Source organism: Myotis daubentonii, chromosome X (genome assembly GCF_963259705.1).
Source record: "Myotis daubentonii chromosome X, mMyoDau2.1, whole genome shotgun sequence".
In the NCBI taxonomy this organism is placed as follows: domain Eukaryota; kingdom Metazoa; phylum Chordata; class Mammalia; order Chiroptera; family Vespertilionidae; genus Myotis; species Myotis daubentonii.
In genome coordinates, this window is record NC_081861.1 from 25433831 (window position 1) to 25453520 (window position 19690).

General features: G+C 42.0%; 1 protein-coding gene across 5 annotated transcripts in view; it reads left to right on the plus strand.

Moving 5' to 3' along the window:
- Positions 1–16236, plus strand: part of ARHGEF6 (Rac/Cdc42 guanine nucleotide exchange factor 6) — a 129152-nt gene extending 112916 nt beyond the window's left edge. For all 5 annotated transcript variants that reach the window (XM_059680246.1, XM_059680244.1, XM_059680247.1 and 2 more), the window contains 5 exons: positions 814–907; positions 1811–1900; positions 4283–4382; positions 12691–12745; positions 13890–16236. In XM_059680246.1, the coding sequence (XP_059536229.1) occupies positions 814–907; positions 1811–1900; positions 4283–4382; positions 12691–12745; positions 13890–14030 (480 nt within the window). In that variant the 3' untranslated portion in view covers positions 14031–16236. The remainder of the gene's footprint in view (positions 1–813; positions 908–1810; positions 1901–4282; positions 4383–12690; positions 12746–13889) is intronic.
- Positions 16237–19690: the final 3454 nt, after the last annotated feature.

Sequence of the window (19690 nt, forward strand, 5' to 3'; positions counted from 1 at the left end):
CTGTCATTTTATAATGCTTTAAAAATGTCTGTTTTCCTGTATTTTAAAGGTATATTTTTTGTTATTTTTGTCACATGTTTTTCATGTCTGTCGTTTTATGCATCTGGCAAAAACAAATTCAATAATTGATATAATTTATATCTTTTTAAATATACTAATTAAAAAAGTTTTATATATGTATATTGAGCTTGGCTGTAGGAACGTTACCCCTAACCCAAAATTATTATCAGGAAGTCCTTCATTTGGCCTTTCTCTCTGACCATGGGGAAATTACTTAGTCTCTTTGTCTTAATTTTCCCATCGGACAAATGAAAATTAATATTCTTCATTGTGGGACTGTTGCACAGGAAGATTAATTTAAATCATTTTCAAGCTCTTTGAAAAGAGGTATATAGTACAGCAGTAGTTATAATTTAATTACTATTAAATTCCCTTAATATTGTATCAGTGGGGAATATAAACCACGTTAGGAATACTGTATTTCCCTAGGATTGACATCCATTACTTTCTCTGCAGATGGTACCCTAAAGGCATTTGGTCTCCTGGAGAATCTGCTGCATCTTTAGTAGGCACCCTCTAGTCTTACTCCCATCCCTATAGCAATTGAGAGGACAATGTCATTACCTCTGTTTTATTTAACCTTTCAGAATTTATTGGAACCATTTTTAAAATTGTGGATAGTATTACATTTTGATGCACTCCTGATACTGACATGCAAAATAAGAGAGAACCATTCTGTTTAATTTTATTTGCTTTTTAAAATTTGTTTTTGGAAGATAAGTTTAATTCATAAAGAAACCTCTATTCTTACAGGAATCTAGTAAAAGCCCCAAAACCATGAAGAAGTTTCTTCATAAAAGAAAGACTGAAAGAAAGCCATCAGAAGAGGAATATGTAATTCGGAAAAGTATGCATTTTGTACTTTCTGAAAATTGGTAATGGATTAAATAACAGACAATTTTTTTTAAAAGCAGTTAGAGCAATTTTCCCCCCAGCATCATCTGTTACATAACAACAAATGCATAGAAAGTTTGGTTACCTCTAAAATTTTTTAATAAGTTGCCTCCTCTGCACTTCATGTCATTTGAGGCAGACACCATCTGTATGGTTTTCATGTTGAATATTTTGCCCACCTGGTTTAGAACCATTAAAAGGAGCATTTGCTATGGATACATTTTCCCCTCTTAGTTTCTCATCAGGTGTGACAAAACTGTGTGTATTAGTTGAAAATACAGTCTGGATAAATTGTTAATTAACTCTGGCTTCTGCATCCCCCTCCCTCTCCCTCCCACTCACTTGGGTATGCATGTCAGCATATTAACAAGGTTATGCCATCTAGTCATTTCAAGAATGAGTTGGAGGAGGAGGAAGGAAGAGGGAGAATCAGTGACTATGCTGGTTGGTTGGGAAAATGTCTAGGGTTAATGGAGAGAGCTTCCTAGAGAAGTTGCACCTTGAAATTTGAGAGGAAGGATGTGTTGTATTGGATGAGAACTGAGGCTGATATCAAGCCCAGTGCTGTAAACGTGGCCTTGAGGAGGAGACTGACAGGACTCCCCAGTTTAGAGCTCTGGATGGGCTTTGGGAGCATGCCACCCTTGGTGCTGAACTCACTGGTGCTGGTCCCAGTTCTCCTTGGGAATAGTGTCACTCTCACTTCGTTATGAGAATTGAACAAGCTTTTGCTCCTGTCTTTCAGAAATACCACTGGTCAGAGAGGCCAGTCCATAGCAGTGGAGTTCACTGCATAATTTTGAGGCTCCAGAGGCATATATCACTATGAAAAGTAATTATTAATTAAATTTGACAGGTACAGCTGCTCTGGAAGAGGACGCTCAGATTCTTAAAGTGATTGAAGCCTACTGTACCAGCGCAAATATTCAACAAGGCCATGGCTCAAGTAGGTTCCCCCAAACCACTTTCTCTAATGAGTAATGCTTCTTTTTTACTGCTCACTGCCTCTTAAAAGAAGAGAAAAGCAACCCACGTTGGTGCAGGGTGTTTAAAACAGGTGACTTGGTGCAGAGGAGCAGTGCAGAGGAGCTGTACAGGACTGCATCTTTCAGATAAGGTGGTTTTACCTACCAAGCGGTTTGTTTACCCAGTTTCTTTTCACCCAGAGAGAAAGAGAGATGCAAGAGTAAAAAAGTTGGAGGTGATAGAAATGAAAATTTTTTTTTTAAAAAAAGTCATTCTCCTTTGAAGTGCACAGATACCTTCATCAACACTAGTTAGGAATTAAAGAGCCCAGAGAGTTCCTGTGTCTGTGAACTGATGCTAATCTCTTCTTATAGGCAGATTTGGAAAGGAAGTCAAAATACTATCTTTGATCAGCTGCATATTTAAGCAAACAGTGCTTCACTGAATTCAAGTTTCAAAGTTGTTCTGAAAATCTGGAAATGTAGCTGCTTAGCAGGGGCTGTTCAAATGTATACAATTTATCAGGGAACTATTAGGTGAGGGTATGTCCCTGAACAACTTTCAGGTTACAAAATGAAAGCGAGATAATGTTTTCTGATTCATCGTTGTGCTTTTTAAAAAGCCAGGTCACATAGATCATGTCTCAGGATAGGTTATGTGGGGATTTGGTATCTGTGTAAGAAATGAATTCTCCATCATGCTCCATTTTGGACAGCCATTGACACATCTCGAGTGTGGGAGAGGATCACTTAGGTGGACTGCCTTGACATATGCTTTTGAAGTGACTGTCATGAGGAAAACGTTCAATATGGAAGTTGGCACATTTGACCATGAAGAAGGGACTGTCACAACTGCTTCACAGGCAAAACCTGGCTGTGGCTTTGGACATACCCAGGTCTGCTAACAAGTTTTGAGGATCCAGAAAAGGGAAGTGAGAGCAGTTTTTAATGTGAAAAGTAGGAATGAGTAGGGCACAAGGAGATACCAGAAGCAACATCCTTCATACAAAATCTGACCTCATCTCCTCTTCCCACAACCTCTCTTCACATCAATAGAGTTGATAGGTATACTTGGAGGTGCAGGCAGGTACTCTAACCTAAAGAATCACATTTTGTTCCTCTGCAGCCTACCTTTTACATGTGGAAAGTGTATAGTGCAGTTCTTGGCAGACAGTAAGCCTTTTAGCATCATGGTGACTACCACCCTTTATCCCTTCCAGCCAAAAGTTCTGTTTCTCTAAAACTGTTATTATTTCTTGCTGCATTCAGTCTGTTGGTCAGTCAGTCTGCTATCCATTTATTAAGTACCTATGAAGTGCTATGAGGTAGAGACATATCCACCTCAGGAAAGGGGAGGTGGTCAAGTGAAGGCAGTGAGTGTTCACAACACGAAGGAGCTTGGTTTAGAAAAGCGGTTCTCAACCTGTGGGTCGCGACCCCTTTGGGGGTCGAACGATCCTTTCACAGGAGTCGCCTAAATACAGCCTGCATATCAGATATTTACATTACAATTCATAACAGTAGCAAAATTACAGTTATGAAGTAGCAATGAAAATAATTTTATGGTTGGGGATCACCACAATATGAGGAACTGTATTAAAGGGTCGCAGCATTAGGAAGGTTGAGAACCACTGGTTTAGAAGATAGGAAACCAGTGACTCAAGGAGACTTGAGATTAAGGGCTCAAGCTTCAGGAGGAAAGATCCAGAAATGAGTAGGAGATTGGATGTGCAGGAGAGCTGTTTAGTTAGGTCCTATGTCTGTTCTGCCACCTCTTCTATCCCAAATTTTATAGACAGTATGAGCAGAGAGAAATCTCCCAACTCTGGCTCTACCCTTGATCAAAATGGTCTTTCCTGACTCTACCTCACCTTATAGGACTGAAAAGAGAACAAATGGGAGTGAGTGATATTTCTGAGGCCCTTTAAGCATGTTGTGTCACAGTGTAGTGTTATTCTAAATTTACTAAAATTATATAACACCATAGCATAGGATGTGGTGTGCTCTTCTCTGGAGATGTGCATAGACAAATGATCACTGGTCAAATTTTTTGCTGTGAAAGAGGCAAAACAGGAAAAGATGGGGTCATGGTTGAATACAGGTATCACAGTGGCCCTTTCACATAATTTTTCTGAGTACAAAATTCTCTCCTCCCCAAGATTTAATCAATATATTTGGTCATTTAGAATTTTCTCAGGTCAGGAAGATTTAGTCATTAATGTTGGGTGGATGTCTGGGTGCAAGGTTGTAACATGCTATTAATAAGTACCCTTCAATAACAATAGGAGAAAGGAACTGACACCTAAAAATAGTTCTCACTAGGAACTCTTCCCTCTCCACCTTTTTGCAATGCTTATTTGTAGGTTCTCGTAAAGATTCAGTTCCACAAGTCTTACTCCCTGAGGAAGAGAAACTCATCATTGAAGAAACCAGAAGCAATGGTCAGACCATCATGGAAGAAAAGTGAGTAGAGTAGACTAAACCTTTTCTGATTTGTCTAGGGGCTGGAAAGATGATTCTGGCAGGGCAATGTGGCTCTTGCAAAGCCTATACTGAAGGACTATCCCTTCTTGTCTGAGAATGTGACCATCTTTGTTGATCATGCAGTTGGGAGCCTTGGGAAGGCTGTCCCCCAGCAAAGGGAAGGGGGAAGGAGAGACACAGGAGGCAAAACTCTCTTCATGGTGGCTACCCCTGGAGCCCACTCCCTCATACAGTAAGGTGTTTCAGGATACATATGAATATCACTCTACATGGATGTAGGGGGCACCTGGGGAGGCCATGGCATCAATTTCCCTGCCTAGAGGGTGCTTCTCACATTTATTGAGTCAAGCACTGGACTTTCACCAACATGACCTCATTTAAAATCCTATAGCAATCAGTGAGATAAACATTATTTTCATCACTTTTACAGATGAAGAAACTGAAGTTCAGGGTGATTATGTCCCTGGCCTACCTTTGCACAGTAGTGAGGGTGGCCTAATGGGGGGAAATCAGCTTAAATAACTTATGGCTCATAAAATAAACACAAAGTAGCAAAATAATTCATTTGCTTAAGCTTGAGTCATTTCTGAAATCAAGCCTAAATTTGCAGCAGACAGCATATTTCAAAGTGCTTGGCGTCATCAGTGTACAATACTTTTCCATCTGGTGTATGGAGTGATAACGGCCAAGTGATAAAGCACTTGGGCTTATGAGAAGAACAATCCTGGTTCAACTCCAAATTCTACCACTTGCTGGCTGTGTGACCTGCAGCAAGTTCCTGCATCTATCTGTACCTCAGTTTCCTCATCTTTAAAATGGGTATGGTAGTAATACTTTCAGGTTGTTGTGAGCTTAAATGGAATAATAAGTGTGTATAAAGGTTAACACATGGTAATCACTCAATATAAATAATTATACTATAAGTAGAGGCCTGGTGCATGAAATTTGTGCACTGGAGGGGTGTGTCCCTCAGCCCAGCCTGCACCCTCTCCAATCTGGGACCCCTTGAGGGATGTCCAACTGCCCTCTCACAATCTGGGACTGCTGGCTCCAAATTGCTCGCCTGCCTGCCTGCCTGATTGCCCCTAACCGCTTCTGCCTGCCAGCCTGATCACTCCATAACCACTCCCCTGCCAGCCTGATTGACGTCTAACTGCCCTCCCCTGCAGGCCTGTTCCCCCCAACTGCCCTCCCCTGCAGGCCTGGTCCCTCCAAACTGCCCCCCTCCCCTTCAGGCCCAGTTTAGCCCAACTGCCCTCCCCTATTGGCCTGGTCACCCCCAACTGCCCTCCCCTGATGGCCATCATGTGACCCAATGGGGGCAGCTATCTTGTGTGAGGGTGTGATGGTCAATTTGCATATCACCTCTTTATTATATAGGACTATGCTATTTAAATTTTTATAATTTAATTACAGCTGACATTCAGTATTATATCAGTTTCACAGGTATAGCATAATGGTTAGATGCATCTAATTTATGAAATGATCCTCAATAAGTCTAGTACCCACCTGGTACCATACATACTTATTACAATATTATTGACTATATTCTCTATGCTGTGCTTTACGTCCCTGGGACTATTTTGTATATGCCAATTTGTACTTCTTAATCTTTTCACCTTTTTTACCCAACACCCCTCCTATCTATCTATCTATCTATCTATCTATCTATCTATCTATCTATCTATAAAAGCCTAATATGCAAATAGTTCCCTCGGGAGTTCAACCGGGAGACCGGGAGTTTGATTACTCCCTATGATATGTGCTGATCACCAGGGGTCAGTGCAGAATGAAGGAAGGCCCCAGCCGGCAGTTGGAAGGCCCCAATCGGCCCTGATCACTGGCCAGGCCTAGGGACCCTACCCATGCATGAATTTCGTGCACCAGGTCTCTAGTCAACCATAAGTTTATTCCCTGTATTTGTGAATTTGTTTCTATTTTGTTTGTTTATTTTGTATTTTAGATTCCATATATAAGTGAAATTATATGGTATTTCTCTTTATCTGACTTATTTCACTTAGCATAATACCTTATAAGTCCATCTATTTTGTCACAAATGATAAGATTTCATTTGTTTTATGGCCAAGTAATATTCCATTGTATATGTACCACTTCTTTATTCAATCGTCTATTGATGGATACTTAAGTTGCTTCCATGTCTTGGCTATTTTAAATAATGCTGCAGTGAGCATAGGGTTGGATATCTCTTTTCATAATAGTGATTTGGATTTCTTTAGATAAATACTCAGAAGTGGGATTGCTGAGCCATTTGATAGCTCTAGTTTTAATTTTTCAAAGAACCTTCACACTGTTTTCCATACTGGTTGTACCAATTTGCAAACCCACCAAAACTTGTTGTTTATTGATTTATTGGTGATAGCCCTTCTGACAGGTATGAGGTGATATGTCATTATTTTTTTAATATTTTATTTTTCAATTCTAGTTTATAGACATTATTATTTATTTTTATTTTTTATTTTTTAATTAAATCTTTATTGTTCAGATTATTACAGCTGTTCCTCTTTTTTTCCCCCCATAGCTCTCCTACACCCAGTTCCCACCCCACCCTCTGCCCTTACCCCTCCCACTGTCCTCATCCATAGGTGTATGATTTTTGTCCAGTCTCTTCCTGCACCCCCCACACCCCTTTCCCCCCAAGAATTGTCAGTCCACTCCCTTTCCATGCTTCTGGTTCTATTATATTCACCAGTTTACTCTGTTCGTCAGATTTTTTATTCACTTGATTTTTAGATTCACTTGTTGATAGATATGTATTTGCTGTTCATAATTTTTATCTTTACCTTTTTCTTCTTCCTCTTCTTAAAGAATACCTTTCAGCATTTCATATAATGCTGGTTTGGTGGTGATGAACTCCTTTAGCTTTTTCTTATCTGTGAAGCTCTTTATCAGACCTTCAATTCTGAATGATAGCTTTGCTGGATAAAGTAATCTTGGTTGTAGGTTCTTGGTATTCATCACTTTGAATATTTCTTGCCACTCCCTTCTGGCCTGCATAGTTTCTGTTGAGAAATCAGCTGACATTCGTATGGGTACTCCCTTGTAGGTAACTGACTGTCTTTCTCTTGCTGCTTTTAAGATTCTCTCTTTGTCTTTTGCTCTTGGCATTTTAATTATGATGTTTCTTGGTGTGGTCCTCATTGGATTCCTTTTGCTTGGGGTTCTCTGCGCTTCCTGGACTTGTAAGTCTACTTCTTTCACCAGGTAGGGGAAGTTTTCTGTCATTATTTCTTCAAATAGGTTTTCAATATCTTGTCTCTCTCTTCTTCTGGCACCCCTATAATTCGGATGTTGGTTTGCTTGAAGTTGTCCCAGAGGCTCCTTACACTATCTTCATATTTTCGGATTCTTTTTCCTTTTTGCTTTTCCAGTTGGGTATTTTTTGTTTCTTTGTATTTCAAATCTTTGACTTGATTCTTGGGATCCTCTTGTCTGCTGTTGGATCTCTGTATATTATTCTTTATTTCAGTCAGTGTATGCTTAATTTCTAGTTGGTCTTTTTTCATATCCTCCAGGGTCTCACTAAATTTATCGGCGGTTTCCAGAAAATTCTTGAAAAGCCTTATAACCGTCATTTTGAACTCTATATCCAGTCATTTGCTTTCATCCATTTCTGTCATTTGTGACCTGTTTCTTTGTCTCTGCATTTTTTATGCTTCCCTGTGTTGGTAGAGTGGCTCTGTGTGCTAGGTGTCCTATAGGGTCCAGTGGCTCAACCTCCCCAATTACCTAAGGTGGACATTCTTGGTGCACCCCTTTGTGGGCTTTGTGCACCGTCTTGTTGTAGTCTTGTAGTTAAGCCTTGATTGTTGTAGTTGTCACTGGGAGGAATTGACCTCCAGGCCAATTGGCAGTGAGAATCAGCTGTGTCTGCAGTGGGAGAACTTTTGTGCTGAAGACACCCTTCTGGGGCAAGACTTGCTTCAGTGGGGCTTTGGTGCTCCCTGAGTCTGCCCCCTGAGTGTGTCCCTTATGGATCTGAGGAGTTGTAATCTGGATGGTCCCACTCTGACCACTGGGTACACTGGCTCTTGGATCTAAGGAGGTGCTAATTTAGCCTCTGCCTGAGGCTACCCAGCAGGAGCTACAAAGAGGTCTACAGATTCCCCTTCCTTTTTTGGGGTTTGGAGGTGCCCAGATACGGCCCAGCTGTGAAGCAATGCAAGCTGCTGTGGGGCCTTTGGCCTTCTCTTGGAAGTTCTGGGTCTGTCTGGCCCAGCTGTAATTTGTTAGGTAATTTTCAGATTTCAAAGGGCCAAAGCCTCTGCTGCAGCCTGGGTGGGGCGGGGTCTCAGGGAATCAACAGGGCAGAGCAAGCAGCTATGGATGATCCTCAGCCCTGCCCTAAGGGGCCCTGCCTCTCAGTGTCCTGGTAATCGGTTCAAGCACCTCTGAGGGAAAGCCGCCCTCAAGTTCCGAGTTCTGCCTGCTGCCAGACAGTCCAGTTTCTCCCCGTATTGAGTCCTGGGTCCCCAGAGACTTCCCGGATCTGGAGTTCAGAGCAGTCAGGAGCTTGAGACTCCCTCCTGATTCAAAAAGACAGCCGCGTCCTCAGGTGACAGCCCCTTTCCCCACGCGCTCGAGCCTCCATACCTCTGCACTTTACTTCCGCCGCTCCTCTGGGCCTCAGTGTGCTTTTCTCTTTCCTTCTAGTTGTAGAATTTCCACTCAGCCAGCCTTCCTGTAGTTCTGGATGATGTCCGTTTTGTCTTTTCGTTGTATTTTTGAAGTTGTTGTGGGAGGCAGCAATTTCCGGTGTTTACCTATGCAGCCATCTTGGTTTCTCTCTATAGTCATTATTATTTAGTGTTAGCTTCAGGTATATCTCATTGTGGTTTTTATTTGTATTTCTCTGATGATTAGTGGCATTCAGCATCTTTTCATATATCTATTGACCATTTGTATGTTGTCTTTGGAGAAATGTCTACTCATGTCCTCTGCTCATTTTTTAAAATTAGTTTGTTAGTTTTTTTAGTGGTAAGTCGTATGAGTTCTTTATATAGTTTGAGCATGTCAAATGATGGTTGTTGGTATCAATTCAACACCAACAGGAATTCCCAATTTGGGGTATAATGAAAAAGGAAACTTTATTCAGTGAAAACAACTCAATAGTGTTATAGCTCAGTTACGAAGCAGCACAGCTGTTTAACAGCCCAGCTGTGAAGCACTAGGGTGAGCCAGCAATGGGGCCAGGCAGCCTGGAGCCAAGCCTCTCTCCACATAGACAGTTGTGCTCTGCTCCAGTAAGACACCTTTTATGTTTCATCTTTGGTGGAAAAGGAAAGTGCACTCTCTGAGCCAGAGGGGAGCTGATTCATATAGACAGAAGTCCCTGTCTCTGGTCCCTGATTGGTTTGTCCTCATGCAAATGAAGACTCCAAATCTTCACAATTTGGTTGGTCCAAAAGGCACTATTCTGGTTGGTCAGAGTGGAGACACTCCGGTTTTTTAGTGAAGATACTGATGGAAATACAGCTGCATAACTCCTATTATATGGGGAAAGCCTCAGTCCTATTGGTTGAAATAGGATTCCAGGAACTACTTTATAAGGGCTGGCTCAGATTGAAGAAACACTGTGAAGGAAGGCAGTTCAATGCAGAGGTAGGCAACTTAGTGCAGGCTTCTTCCTGAAGTGCAGTTTGTGTGAAACACCCCTTATACAGAAACTAGAGACCCAGTGCATGAATTCATGCACGGGTGGGGTCTGGCTGGCCCAGCCCGAATCGGGGCAGATCAGGGCTGGGCCTGTTGTGAGGAGGAGATGGGGCGAGGTTGGCCAGCAGGCCCTGCCCCCGATTTGGGGGGGGGGCTCATTGCAGGTGTGGCTGGCCGTGGGGAAAGGCTGTGGGTGGTGGTCTGGCTGGCCCCACCCCTGATTGGTGGGGGGCGATCAGGAGTGGAGCTGGCTAGGGGGAGGGACCGCAGGCTGATCGGGGTGGTGGGGGCTGATCGGAGGTGACACTGGCCATGGGGAGGGACTGTGGGTGGTGGGCCGGCCAGCCCTGCCCCCACATGGAGTAGGGGGTTGATCAGCAGCCAGCCAGCCCTGCCCCCAAATGGGGTAGGGGGTTGCAGGGACGGTTGGCTGGCTTCCCTGTCCTCGATTGGGGTGGGAGAGGCCAATCAGGGGTGGGGCCGGCCAGGGGGAAGGGTCACAGGAAGTTGGTCGTCTGGCCCTACTCCAGATCCGGCCGGTCATTCCAGTCATTCTGGTTGTTCCGCCAGTCAGTTTCTGGGCTTTTATATATAGAGATGTGTCTTGGTATTGGCCTATTTGGGTTCATCTTGTTTTGGACTCTCTGTGATTCTTGGACTTCCATGTCTGTCACCAATTTAGAGAAGGAAGTTTTCCATCATTATTTCTTCAAAGAGGATTTCAATCACTTGCTCTACCTCTTCTCCTTCTGGTTCCCCTATGATGCAAATGTTGACAATTGATTTTATCCCAGAGGTCCCTTAAATAATTCTCATATTTTTTAATCTTTTTCTTTTTGCTGTTCCAATTACGTTTTTGCTACCTTGTCTTCCAATTCACTGATTTGATCCTCTGCTTCATCTAATCTATTATTGATTCCATTTCACGTGTTATTTTATTCCCATTTAATGTAATCTTCATTTCAGTTATTGTACTCTTTATTTCTGACTGGTTCTTTTTAATGGTTTCTATTTCTTTTTGTAAGTTCTCACCAAGTTCATCTATTCTCTCCCTAAATTAATTGAGCATCCTTATAATCAATGGTTTGAACACTGTATCTGATATTATGCTTTCTCCATTTTGTTTAGTGCTTTTTCTGGAGTTCTGTTATTTCATTTGTGAGATGTTCGTTGTCTCCTCTTTTTGGCTGCCTCCATGTGTTATTTTCTACTTATTAAATGGTGGAACTATTATGCCTGCCAGTCTTGGCAGGGTGTCCTTACATAGTAGATGTCCTGTGGGGTCCAGTGGTACAGTCTCCCTGGTCACCTGAGCTAGATACCCCAAGGGTGTCCCTTATGCAGGTCGTGTGAGGCCTTTGGTTGTAGTTCAGCCTTGATTGTTGTTAGCACATCGGTGGGTGGGATTGATACTCAGGCTAACTTACTGAGAGGACTGCTGTGACTGCAGTGGATAAGCTGTTGTCCAGGGCCTGACTTCATGGAGTGGAGTTTGCTTTATTGGGGCTCTGGTGCCTGCCAAATACACCCTTTGGGTGTGTCATTTGTTGAGCTAATTGGGTGGTAGCCTTGTGTGGTTTGAAGCTGGCCACTAGGTGTATTGATTCTGTGGCCTCTTAGGAGGGTCTCCAATGGAGATAAATGCCAGCCACTGCCTTTTCCTGGATCATGACCACCTGGCAGGAGCTACAAAGTGATTTGCAGTTGACAGCTGCCTTTCCTTGGTGTGGAGGTGCCTGGGAGAAGCTATGCCATGAATTGTGGCTGACTGCCTCTAGTGCCAGGCTTGGGCATGCTCAGCAAGAGGAACAGGGCATGTGAAATCCAACTGCTGCTTCTTTCATGTTTGTGGACCTTTGATAGATTTTAGCCAAAGTCTGCAGTGTGGGCTGAGGCCAGTGATTTGTGAGAAACAGCTAGTGACAGATGTTCAGTCTGGTGTGAAAGTTGTGTGCAGCAACATCTCAGGGAGACTCCAGGGTGGGATAAGCAATGTTTGCCAGGTTGATGGATCTCAGACTTGGGGCCCACCTGCACCTGATGACTGGGTGGAGAGAGGGTCTATAATTATATTAATCCCTCCTACAACTTTGTGAGGTTTTCAGTGGAATGTGGCATTATCCACATTTTGTATGTGAAGAAAGACCAAGAGAGAATGAGAAGGAACTAGTTACCCAAGGTTAACTGTTTGGTAAGTGATAGGATTAGACCTGGAACGCAGATCTCCAAAGTTCTTGTCCAGGAAGAGCCAGAGAAGAAATGACTGCTTCACAACTCAGCTAGGGTGTTTTATCCTTTTATGGAATATACCAGGGGCCCAGTGCATGAATTTGTGCACCTTGAAAGGAACTGTGGGCCACAAAGCTGTGGTGGGCACAGGGGTGGGTCTTGGCCCATCCTTCGTGCCCACGGAGTTTGCATGAGCATGCGTGGTGATGGTGGTTAGCCCATAACAAGGAGGAACACAAGAACAATTAATAGCAGTATTTTCTCTGGTCAGGTAGAAAATCCTATGTTTTTCAGGATCTGTATTTCTATAAAGCTGCTTTTCTTGTTAAGTGTTACTTAACAATACTCCAGTGCCAGCTATTAATCTCTAAACTTTATGTTCTAGGAGCCTCGTTGACACTGTTTATGCCTTGAAGGATGAGGTGAAAGAACTGAAACAGGTAATGAAATATAAGTCTTTTTTCTCGAGTCACAACTCCCTCTTCCTTGTCACACACCAGTAGATGCTCTCGGGAAAGGTCCAGGAACAAAATGGTGAGGTGGGGATTTTTATTTTCCTTGTGTCATCAAGGTGGGTTTTGTTGATTTTACCATGTGGCTTTGGGTAGAAACTTCTGAGGCTTGATTCTATACCTATTTAGTGATTTACAATAGGGTCCAAAACTTACTTAAAACTTTCATGTTTCCTGATATTTGTTAACAGAATTTAAGAAAAGATAAGTAATTTGTGAGCATGTAATCAGAATTATAAATCATAATTTGTGAGCTCCAGTGCAGATGTGATCCAGTGCTCCATGATGTTCACACTTCCTTATGTTTGAGGATTGACTGTACCTAGTGACAGGGTAAAGGATGGATTGAAAGGAAGAGAGACCAGGCTCTGGAAGACCAGTTAGGACTTATTACAAAACTCAGGGTGAGACATGATGAAGTTCTGACCTGAGGTAGTGCTACTGAGGCTACAGCGGAGGAAAACGAATGTAAAGGAAGGCACACTGCAAAGTTAGAGCCTGTGGAAAATGATGGTGTGATTTTGGGATTAAGAAAGAGCCAGGGATTGAAGATGAAGCTTATTACCTTGGTATCTAGTTTAATATGGTGATGCCCTTCATGGAGATCAGCAGCCACAAGGGAAGAGAAGTTTGGGGTGATGGAGATAGAGTTCACTTTAGGACATAATGAGTTTGAGGGGCTTGAAACATATCTAGGAGGAAATACCAAGTTGGCATTGGGGACTGGGGACCTAGTGCTCATGAGATGAGATGAAATAAGTACCAGAGAGATTTTGGAGGCCTCTTAATAGATACTTGAGTTGAAAGAGAAGAGACACTAAGAAAAGAGTATTGAATTAGCAGAGGGCCAGGGACAGAGCCTTAGAGAATGGTTGTATTTCAAGAAAGAAGAATGCAAAAGGTTTGTCAGAGAGAGGTAGGAGAATCAAGAAGTTGCCTTGTGTTAGGAGCTGAGAGAAAGGATTTTGAGGAAGAAAAGTGTAGTCCATAGTGAAGACCACCAAGAGGATGAGCAGGAGGAGCCCTGAGAAGGGGTCCCTTTGTTTGGTAATCAAGTCTTTTCCCATAATAGGAGAATAAAAGAATGAAGCAATGCCTGGAAGAAGAATTGAAATCAAGAAGGGACCTAGAAAAGCTCGTTCGGAGGCTGTTGAAGCAAACTGATGAGTGTATTCGGGCTGACTCCAGTAACAAGACCTCCATTCTTCCATAACCATCACCATGTACCTGGGCAGAGTGTGCCTTCAGTGCATCTTAAAATGTCCATCTGAATGATTTGGCTCAGTTTGCTCACTTCCTTGGTTTTTATTTTGTATTTGAGTCAGCCCCCTTCCCTCTGTTTGTTTGTTTTTGTTTGGTTATTGGTTGGTTGGTTACATTTTTCCTGACAGGGATAAAAGCAAGAGGTGGTGGTAGAAGTCTCCTCAGTGTTTTTTCTATTCAATAACAAAAGGAAAGCTAATGTAGGCAAATGACTTAATTGATCTTCTGTTGGCCTTGAATTCATAGTGCCTCTTTAACAACCATTAATTACCCTTTTGGGGCTGGCTACTATCACAAAGCTACTAGGCATGGATTATTAAAGGTGAGTTTGACTTTCCCCCAATGCTTTCCTGTACCTGGAAGCCCCTCAGTACCAAATTTACTGACAGCGAAGCTTTTTGAGTTATGACTAGAGTAGAGTGAAAGACAAACACATTAGCCCAATGATCCAGCTGCCTTTCCCTGGACCATCATTTGCTACCCCTCAATGCACTTTTTTTTATTACTATCCAATGTTGTCTATAAGACCAAGAAGACAGTAGCACCCTTTCTTTTGTGTTGGTTAACATTTTAGTTCTGTGGGTCAAAAGCTTTATGGGTCATTCATGCCAACACCAAATCCATTAGCAAACTGCACTGGACAGTCCTCCCTTCAGCAATGGAGTTGACCACCTCTTCTCCAATACATAATAGAATTTTTCCCTAGCCTTCTGCCTCATTGTAAGTTTTATATTTCCTCAGTGCTTTTAGCCAACCATACCAAGTGGTGTGTAAAGTAGTATGCTTGTACTTTGCTTACTTAAAAAAAATATCGACTGTGAGCAGGTATTATATCTACATTGCATATTCAAATTGCAACTTCTCATCTTTAAAACAATTTGCCATTGAGGAGATATTGTATCCCAGCAGACAGCTTTAATTCACATATTGCTCTCCCATATATGTTATGAGAAACTTAATATTCATCAACCTCTAAGCATTATTTGTAGAAATGTGCTATTGGTCCAGTTTGTATATCTGGGGGAGGGGGGGAAGTACCCCTCTAGTAGCTGTGTGTTGGTTACTAATGAAGCAGATTATTTGTAACTGGTTTACTCAAGTTTCTCCTGGAATCAAACAATTGCCTTAGTAAGCATCTCAGAAATTAGAGCTGTGACATACCAGATTTAGAAGATGGTCACAGAAGAGTAGCATACATCCAAATTACTCCCAACTGAAAAATCACTTCTCCCAAGGAGGTGAAATTTGGCCAGGTGGGGAAGATCACTGGAAAAAGAGGCAAGGGGCCAGTGGACTGATCAAAGCTGTCTTCTAGATACATTTGAAAGGTGCCTATAAATATGGATTTTGCAAATATTGTTTAGAAACCAAACTTGAAGCTTGAACCTCTCAACTTCCTAAGCCCCTTTTCTTTCTAGTACTGGAGGTATCAAGCTCTGATAGCTGCATGGTATGGGGCTGTTCACTGCTTGCTGCACGGCAGAAACGAACCATTCACAGGAAATAGACTATTCCTGTTGTCCAACATCAGCCAACCACACACAGCTGTCTTTGGAAGCTTAAGAGTGAAGAAGATGTCTAAGAATTGGCTGTTGTTCTGTTTTTAAGTACAGCAGTTTAGATATGCCACCCTTCACCTAAAAATTAAAAACAACACAGATCTTAGCATTTGCTCTGTCTGTGGTTAGTCAATGGCTTGCAATAAATGTGCAAACTATATCCATAGGAAACATTTTTGTGATTGCAAAATATTTTAGTTGATAAGGAATAGCTTAAAATATTGAAAGGTCTTTATTTTAAAGTGACATGTATAAATGCATGTTTTGGGGACTTGGTCCTTCTGATGAGAGGCCCTCAGTTGTCTGGATAATGAAGCTTGTGCAGAGTGGTGTCCACACTCACACACTAAACAATAATATAAAGGAAATGAAGCCATGTTAACCTGAGAGCAGTATCTCCATAGTTGTATTGTTTACAATACTCTATAAATGGGTTTCTGTTACCCTGTAATTAAATTGTTGCCCTTGGAGGCCTTTCAGTTCCTCTTCTGTCATGTCCCTTCTTACACAGGCTCAAATTTTCTAACTTGTTTTTATTTTGAACTTTAAAAATTGACATTTTCAAATAAATGAGAATAACAATGCTTTATAAAATAAGTACTGTGTTTTTATCACTTTTATTTATTATTTATTTATTTATTTATTCATTTCTTTATTTAGCTAGCTGGTGTGCAGAAAGATTTCTCATGCTATGTCAACTTCCTTTCCTATTTCATCATCATCAGGCCCCCTAGCCAGTTTTGACCTTTTTCACTCAGGGCAGATGATATTTGCTCCCCACTTTATACAAATAACACATGCCTTGAGACAGAACCTTCCTTAATTTCACTCCTCTCCTTCTGGGCTGAACCTATAAACTGTATTTTTCAGCATTTGCATTCCAATACTAGAAAAATATCCATTTTCCTGATCAAACTTATTCCTTGATCTTAAATCTTATCCCCATCCCTCTTTGTATTTTGTAGGATTTTGCCAATCAGTGATATCCTATATTTTGACCATAGTTGGAATGTTGGTGCCAAGAGTCAGGAAGGATTTATTTATCTAAAGATATATGCGCTGGATATTATGTTTCTACTCAGCATCCATTCCTACCTTTTTTATGTCCCCTGCCCCCAAGGCTAAAAAACAAACAAACAAAAAAAACACCCCAGACTCCCCTCCAGCTAGGATTCTTGATACAATGTGGGTTCTTATACATTTTCAGTTCTGGCAATGAGATGCTTTTGCACAATATTTGGAAGTCTTCAGTTAAGCAGAGGATATCTTCCTAGGGCTTGCTGGCTGGCAGGCAGTTCCAAGGATATGTTGATGGCTTATGTACTCTACATTCCAGTGTGTGTATCCACAGTTTTTGGTAAGGAACCAGTGGCAACAGTGCTGATGATAGAAGTGGCAGCAGCTTCCTAAACTAGATTTGGATCACAACTGCAATGATATGACCACAAAGCCATTAGTCCAAAGGTAGGCCCATGACTTCCACTTCTTTAGCCAATAGTTTTGTAGATATACCTCATATTACTTTTCTGCTTGAGATATCTTCATAGATTTATTTTTTATTCTGAGGCAATAGATAAAATATTGTATCTCCTCTGTGTTAGGCCCCATAATGTTTTACATAGTTTTAAACTCATGTAATCCTCATAACCCTATGAGGTATTCACTATTTAATATATATATTTCTTTTTAAAAATTCTTTATTATTTAAAGTACAGTGTTCCGGTACATGAATTTGTGCACATTGAAAGGAAATTAATTAGAAGAAATATTTTAATATCTCTATTCACCCTTTCTCTATAATAGGAGTGTCAACCAAATTCACGATCAACAATGACAGATCAAAACACATGCGTGCGATTGGCACCAGCAAGAGCTTTATATGTATTGCGCCTGCGCGAGTCAACTTAGCCTTTTATATACAGAGAATAAACTTGCTTAATTAGACCTGCTTTCTGATTTAGCTAAACTTTTTTCAGCCCAGTGAAGCACCCCAACTTCTCTTTCAGGTAATTGGCAGCAACACAGCAGTAAATATCAATACAAAAGCAGATCATTATTGTAGATCATGCAGGGAGAACAAAGGATAAAATATTTAACTATAGCAGTGTTTGACTATATTCTATGCAGTGAGAAAACCTGAAGTCATTTTCAAGTTCCACCATGTCTTACTTCTTTTCAGTTAGGTCAAGTTTCTAAACTTTCGGATGGCGGCATAGGTTAACACCGGAGTTTGCTGCTTTGAACAACTACTTCAAAAGTGTAACCAAAAAACGGAAGGGACATCACCCAGAACCACAGGAACGCTGGCTGAGTGGAAGTCCTACAACTAGGAGGAAAGAGAAACGCACACGGACACTCAGAGGAGGCGCAGTGCTGAAGTCAAATTCTGAGGTGCGGAGTGCGCGGAGCGGGCTGGCAGCGGAGGGCGCGGTTGTTGTTTTCAATCGGGAGGGAGTCGCAGACACTGAGCACCAGATCGAGGCGAGTCTTTAGGGACCCAGACTCAAACGGGAGAAGCGGGACTGTCTGGCTTCGGTCAGAGCGAGTGCAGCTTTCTCTCCGAGCTTTGCAGCGGGTGCTGGGACTCAGAGAGGCAGAGCCCCTTGGGACAGGACTGAGAGCCACCATAACTGCTCTCTCTGGCCCACCCTGTTGATCCTGTGCGACCCGCCCCGCCCAAGCCCAGCGCAGAACCATTTGCCGGATAGCCTCAGGCAAAGGCTAGATTAGCACCTCCCTAGAGGACAGAAGTTCTCTCACCGCTGACACAGCTGATTCTCATAGCCACTTGGCCTGGAGGTCAAACCCTCCCTGGAATTAGCTACAACAATCAAGATTTATCTATAAGACTGCGAACAAAGACCACTAGGGGGTGCACCAAGGATGCATAACAAAATGCGGAGACAAAGAAACAGGACAAAATTGTCAATGGAAGAAATAGAGTTCAGAACCACACTTTTAAGGTCTCTCAAGAACTGTTTAGAAGCTGCCGATAAACTTAATGAGATCTACACGAAAACTAATAAGACCCTCGATCTTATATTGGGGAACCAACTAGAAATTAAGCACACACAGACTGAAATAACGAATATTATACAGACGCCCGACAGCAGACCAGAGGAGCGCAAGAATCAAGTCAATGATTTGAAATGCGAGGAAGCAAAAAACATCCAACCGGAAAAGCAAAATGAAAAAAGAATCCAAAAATGCGAGGATAGTGTAAGGAGCCTCTGGGACAGCTTCAAGCGTACCAACATCAGAATTATAGGGGTGCCAGAAGATGAGAGAGAGCAAGATATTGAAAACCTATTTGAAGAAATAATGACAGAAAACTTCCCCCACCTGGTGAAAGAAATGGACTTACAGGTCCAAGAAGCGCGGAGAACCCCAAACAAAAGGAATCCAAAGAGGACCACACCAAGACACATCATAATTAAAATGCCAAGAGCAAAAGATAAAGAGAGAATCTTAAAAACAGCAAGAGAAAGAAACTCAGTTACCTACAAGGGAATACCCATACTACTGTCAGCTGATTTCTCAACAGAAACTTTGCAGGCCAGAAGGGAGTGGCAAGAAATATTCAAAGTGATGAATAGCAAGAACCTACAACCAAGATTACTTTATCCAGCAAAGCTATCATTCAGAATTGAAGGTCAGATAAAGAGCTTCACAGATAAGGAAAAGCTAAAGGAGTTCATCACCACCAAACCAGGATTATATGAAATGCTGAAAGGTATCCTTTAAGAAGAGGAAGAGGAAGAAAAAGGTAAAGATACAAATTATGAACAACAAATATGCATCTATCAACAAGTGAATCTAAGAATCAAGTGAATAAATAATCTGATGAACAGAATGAACTGTTGATTATAATAGAATCAGGGACATAGAAAGGGAATGGACTGACTATTCTTGGGGGGAAAGGGGTGTGGGAGATGTGGGAAGAGACTGGACAAAAATCGTGCACCTATGGATGAGGACAGTGGGTGGGGAGTGAGGGCGGAGGGTGGGGCGGGAACTGGGAGGAGGGGAGTTATGGGGGGGAAAAAAAAGG